The sequence below is a fragment of the Rhinoderma darwinii genome, chromosome 8 (assembly GCF_050947455.1).
Source record: "Rhinoderma darwinii isolate aRhiDar2 chromosome 8, aRhiDar2.hap1, whole genome shotgun sequence".
Lineage (NCBI taxonomy): Eukaryota > Metazoa > Chordata > Amphibia > Anura > Rhinodermatidae > Rhinoderma > Rhinoderma darwinii.
Window position 1 is genome coordinate 5,286,452 of NC_134694.1, and position 6,000 is coordinate 5,292,451.

At 41.8% G+C, this 6,000-nt stretch overlaps 1 protein-coding gene across 1 annotated transcript in view; it reads right to left on the reverse strand.

Annotated features, from left to right (window-relative positions):
- Positions 1-3,843, reverse strand: part of ABCA2 (ATP binding cassette subfamily A member 2) — a 70,505-nt gene extending 66,662 nt beyond the window's left edge. The window contains exon 1 of the mRNA XM_075834547.1: positions 3,415-3,843. Within this exon, the coding sequence (XP_075690662.1) occupies positions 3,415-3,480 (66 nt within the window). The 5' untranslated portion in view covers positions 3,481-3,843. The remainder of the gene's footprint in view (positions 1-3,414) is intronic.
- Positions 3,844-6,000: the final 2,157 nt, after the last annotated feature.

The window sequence follows — 6,000 nt, forward strand, 5'->3', positions numbered from 1 at the left end:
GCAGTATTATAGTAGTTATATTCTTGTATATAGGGGCAGTATTATAGTAGTTATATTCTTGTATATAGGGGGCAGTATTATAGTAGTTATATTCTTGTACATAGGGGCAGTATTATAGTAGTTATATTCTTGTATATAGGGACAGTATTATAATAGTTCTATTCTTGTATATAGGGGGCAGTATTATAGTAGTTATATTCTTGTATATAGGGGCAGTATTATAGTAGTTATATTCTTGTATATAGGAGCAGTATTATAGTAGTTATATTCTTGTATATAGGGGGCAGTATTATAGTAGTTATATTCTTGTATATAGGGGGCAGTATTATAGTAGTTATATTCTTGTATATAGGGGGCAGTATTATAGTAGTTATATTATTGTATATAGCGGCAGTATTATAGTAGTTATATTCTTGTATATAGGAGCAGTATTATAGTAGTTATATTCTTGTATATAGGGGCAGTATTATAGTAGTTATATTCTTGTATATAGGGGGCAGTATTATAGTAGTTATATTCTTGTATATAGTAGGCAGTATTATAGTAGTTATATTCTTGTATATAGGGGCAGTATTATAGTAGTTATATTCTTGTATATAGTAGGCAGTATTATAGTAGTTCTATTCTTGTATATAGGGGCAGTATTATAGTAGTTATATTTTTGTATAGAGGGGCAGTATTATAGTAGTTATATTCTTGTATATAGGGGCAGTATTATAGTAGTTATATTCTTGTATATAGGAGCAGTATTATAGTAGTTATATTCTTGTATATAGGGGGCAGTATTATAGTAGTTATATTCTTGTATATAGGGGCAGTATTATAGTAGTTATATTCCTGTATATAGAGGGCAGTATTATAGTAGTTCTATTCTTGTATATAGGAGCAGTATTATAGTAGTTATATTCTTGTATATAGGGGGCAGTATTATAGTAGTTATATTCTTGTATATAGGAGTAGTATTATAGCAGTTATATTCTTGTATATAGGGGCAGTATTATAGTAGTTCTATTCTTGTATATAGGGGCAGTATTATAGTAGTTATATTCTTGTATATAGGAGGCAGTATTATAGTAGTTATATTCTTGTATATAGGGGGCAGTATTAGAGTAGTTATATTCTTGTATATAGGAGCAGTATTATAGTAGATATATTCTTGTATATAGGGGCAGTATTATAGTAGTTATATTCTTGTATATAGGGGGCAGTATTATAGTAGTTATATTCTTGTATATAGGAGGCAGTATTATAGTAGTTATATTATTGTATATAGGGGGCAGTATTATAGTAGTTATATTCTTGTATATAGGGGGCAGTATTATAGTGGTTATATTCTTGTATATAGGGGGCAGTATTATAGTAGTTATATTCTTGTATATAGCGGCAGTATTATAGTAGTTATATTCTTGTATATAGGGGCAGTATTATAGTTATATTCTTGTATATAGGGGGCAGTATTATAGTAGTTATATTCTTGTATATAGGAGCAGTATTATAGTAGTTATATTCCTGTATATTGGGGGCAGTATTATAGTAGTTATATTCCTGTATATTGGGGGCAGTATTATACTAGTTATATTCTTGTATATACGAGCAGTATTATAGTAGTTATATTCTTGTATATAGGAGCAGTATTATAGTAGTTATATTCTTGTATATAGGGGGCAGTATTATAGTAGTTATATTTTTGTATATAGGGGCAGTATTATAGTAGTTATATTCTTGTATATAGGAGCAGTATTATAGTAGTTATATTCTTGTATATAGTTGGCAGTATTATAGTAGTTATATTCTTGTATATAGGAGCAGTATTATAGTAGTTATATTCTTGTATATAGGGGGCAGGCCTCTCAGCAGCTCATACACAGTATATTACTCAGCACAGGGCGACAGGGAAAGCTGCTGCCAGGTAATGTAGAGTGTGATTTCTGTGCTACGTCTTGAGGTACGATGGTCACATGTAATTCTAGGATAAATGGTGTCATTCTGAACGCCCCCTCCCCGGTACATCATTGATGGTTATATATTTAGTAGGTGGAGTTGCCCTTTAGATTTGTGGTTTGGATACTCGTGTGTAGATTTCCTGCAGCGACCCAGGTGGAGTTCGGTACGCGCAGGTTAGAATGTTCTGGGGTTCGAGACGCTTCCTGTCTTGTAGGGGCAGAATGTGAATTATGGAGTGAGAAGCGGCAGATCGTTCACGCTTCTCATCACGGCGGAGGAATCATTGCGTGATCATCTAGAGACGACCTTCGATCACAGCCTGGGGGGGGGGTGTATCCCTACGGTGACAGCGGGTGATTCACCCTCCGCGCGCCCGACACCAGGTGACAAGACACGGGAAATAAAGAGGCGGCAGCAGGAGAAGCTCTGGATTATTTGGTGGTTTTATTTGAGCCGTTTATAACTAAAAGATCATCCTAAAATATAAACATCTGGAGTGCATAAGTTTACACGCCCGCTGATCACGGCTTTACATTCAGGACGACAGAGGCCGAGGGTTTTCCGTGGCGTTTTCCCCATTTATTTTATTAAGAAAGATGAATATTGAGATGATAAACGACCAGATGTACAGCCCGGGCCGCCAATCAGAGCAGAGGAGGGGTCAGGGGTGACACCGGGGAAGGAGGTGTATTATAGTGAGCGGGCCCTTGCCTCAGGAGCTTGCTCTCTAAATGAGCGGGCAAACGGAGAAAAAGAGGGAGAGCGCGAAAAAGAGAGAGAGCGCGAAAAAGAGAGAGAGCCACACACAGAGATATGAGGGAGAGAGACAGAAAAAACACAAGCAAGAGAGAGCAGGGACGGAGCAGAGAGGTTACACAGGAAAGAGACAGTCAGTAGGGGCAGGTGAGACCATGGAGAGCGCCGGGCATGAGACATCAGGTACAGTACACCAGGTTGGCATCGGCTGGTAATGTCTCTTGGTGCCCCCTCTATATTCTCATCGCTGATAGGCCCCGCCGTGCCACATCCATTAACCCCTGCCGTGCCAGCCTAGATGGTCAGCTCTGAGGGCCAGGATCTGTCATTCCGCGTGTGCCGTTACCCGGATAGTAAATCGCGGCAGAATATTATTATTACTATACATTATACCCTATATATTATATTCTACATTATACCCTATATATTATACCCTATATATTATATTCTACATCATACCCTATTATACATTATACCCTATACATTATACCCTATATATTATACCCTATATATTATATTCTACATCATACCCTATTATACATTATACCCTATATATTATATCCTATATATTCTATATTATACCCTATATATTCTACCCTATATATTATATTCTACGTTATACTCTATTATATTATACATTATACCCTATATATATATTACATTATACCCTATATATTCTACATTATACCCTATATATTCTACATCATCACTCACCGGGCTCCTCCGCTTCAGGGTGACATTTTTCCATAGCAAAAGATGCAGCTGGTGCAGGATCCCCATGATCTGTCCGGGCCCCTGTCCTCCGGCGCCGCGCTCCTCACACCACAGGTGGGTCACAAGCGGGTGACGAGCACAGCCCCCTCCATGACACCCGACACATCCCACCAAGTGGCTGCAACAATGGAGCGGGAAACCGCGCCGAATCCGTCACCCCGGTGTACCCGGCTGTGTGCCCGGCGGTCTACTCGGCTGTGTATCCGGTTGTGTACCAGGCTGTGTACCCGGCTGTGTGCCCGGCGGTCTACTCGGCTGTGTATCCGGTTGTGTGCCCGGCTATGTGCCCGGCGGCGGGTCGTGGTCTGCGGTCTGGCAGCGATCAGCTGTGTTTTCATCCTCCTCCTCCTCTTGCTGCATTGAGTTACATCCTCTGCCAGTCTGACTAGGCCCCGCCCACTATTAAAGGGACAGCCGCTATTTCCAGAGACATCTGTTGCTGTTACCATGTCACACATAAGGCCGTGAAAATGCAAAGAACATAATGAAAATCTCAATGGAAACGCAACAGTCTGGAGGTGGCACATTTACTGTCATGTGTGATACTGTCTGCTGAGCTGTGTATCTAATCCTATCGTGTGATACTGTCTGCTGAGCTGTGTATCTAATCCTATCATGTGTGATACTGTCTGCTGAGCTGGGTATCTAATCCTATTGTGTGATACTGTCTGCTGAGCTGTGTATCTAATCCTATCATGTGTGATACTGTCTGCTGAGCTGTGTATCTAATCCTATCATGTGTGATACTGTCTGCTGGGCTGTGTATCTAATCCTATCATGTGTGATACTGTCTGCTGAGCTGTGTATCTAATCCTATCATGTGTGATACAGTCTGCTGAGCTGGGTATCTAATCCTATTGTGTGATACTGTCTGCTGAGCTGTGTATCTAATCCTATCATGTGTGATACTGTCTGCTGAGCCTCTGTATCTAAGCCTATCATGTGTGATACTGTCTGCTGAGCTGTGTATCTAATCCTATCATGTGTGATACTGTCTGCTGGGCTGTGTATCTAATCCTATCATGTGTGATACTGTCTGCTGAGCTGTGTATCTAATCCTATCATGTGTGATACTGTCTGCTGAGCTGTGTATCTAATCCTTTCATGTGTGGTACTGCCTGCTGAGCTGTGTATCTAATCCTATCATGTGTGATACTGTCTGCTGAGCTGCTGTATCTAATCCTATCATGTGTGATACTGTCTGCTGAGCTGTGTATCTAATCCTATCATGTGTGATACTGTCTGCTGGGCTGTGTATCTAATCCTGTCATGTGTGATACTGTCTGCTGAGCTGTGTATCTAATCCTATCATGTGTGATACTGTCTGCTGAGCTGTGTATCTAATCCTATCATGTGTGATACTGCCTGCTGAGCCACTGTATCTAATCCTATGTGTGATACTGTCTGCAGATCCGAGTATCTAATCCTATCGTGTGATACGGTCTGCCAAGCCATGTATCTAAGACATCATACACACAACCGTTTCTGTTTTACGGACCTATACACTACATTGGGTGAGATGCTCTGCCACCACGGGCAGGACTAGGACCTGTTCTATAATTTTGCAGAACAGACACTTGGATCCACAAAAAAAACAACTGGATAGGACACTGAAGAATACAGCGGCCGTGTGCAGAGCCCTCAGGGTCCGTTCACACGTTGCAGTTAGAACTCCATTAAGGTTGAGGTTCTTGATGATTGAATCCCGGCGATCACTCAAATCCGTATAAATTATAAGATCTGGATCCCTGCAATCTCTGGGGCACCACCCCCCTCCCCAATCAACCCACCCATCTCATCCATCAGACCTGGACGGTCCTGCACATAATGTAATTATGCTGCCATCTAGTGGCCAAACGGTAGATAGCAGCCACTGCACTTAGGGTATGTTCACACGGCGGGGGTCCGTAACGGCTGAAATTACGGGGATGTTTCAGCCTGAAAACATCCCCGTAATTTCAGCCGTACAGGCATGTGCAGGCGCTTGAACGCCGCGTCAATTACGGCCGTATTTAGCGCTGCTATTCATTGGAGTCAATGAATAGCGGCTCCAATTACGGCCAAAGAAGTGACAGGTCACTTCTTTGACGCGGGCGTCTATTTGCGCGCCGTCATTTGACAGCGGCGCGTAAATATACGCCTCGTGTGAACAGACAAACGTCTGCCCATTGCTTTCAATGGGTAGATGTTTGTTAGCGCTATTGAGGCGCTATTTTCAGACGTAATTCGGGGCAAAAACGCCTGAATTACGTCCGTAATTAGTGCGTATGAACATACCCTAAGGGTATGTTCACACAGCCTATTTACGGACGTAAATCGGGCGTTTTTGCCCCGAATTACGCCCGAAAATAGCGCCTCAATAGCGCTGACAAACATCTGCCCATTGAAAGCAATGGGCAGACGTTTGTCTGTTCACACGAGGCGTATATTTACGCGCCGCTGTCAAATGACGGCGCGTAAATAGACGCCCGCGTAGAAGAAGTGACCTGTCACTTCTTTGGCCGTAATTGGAGCCGCTATTCATTG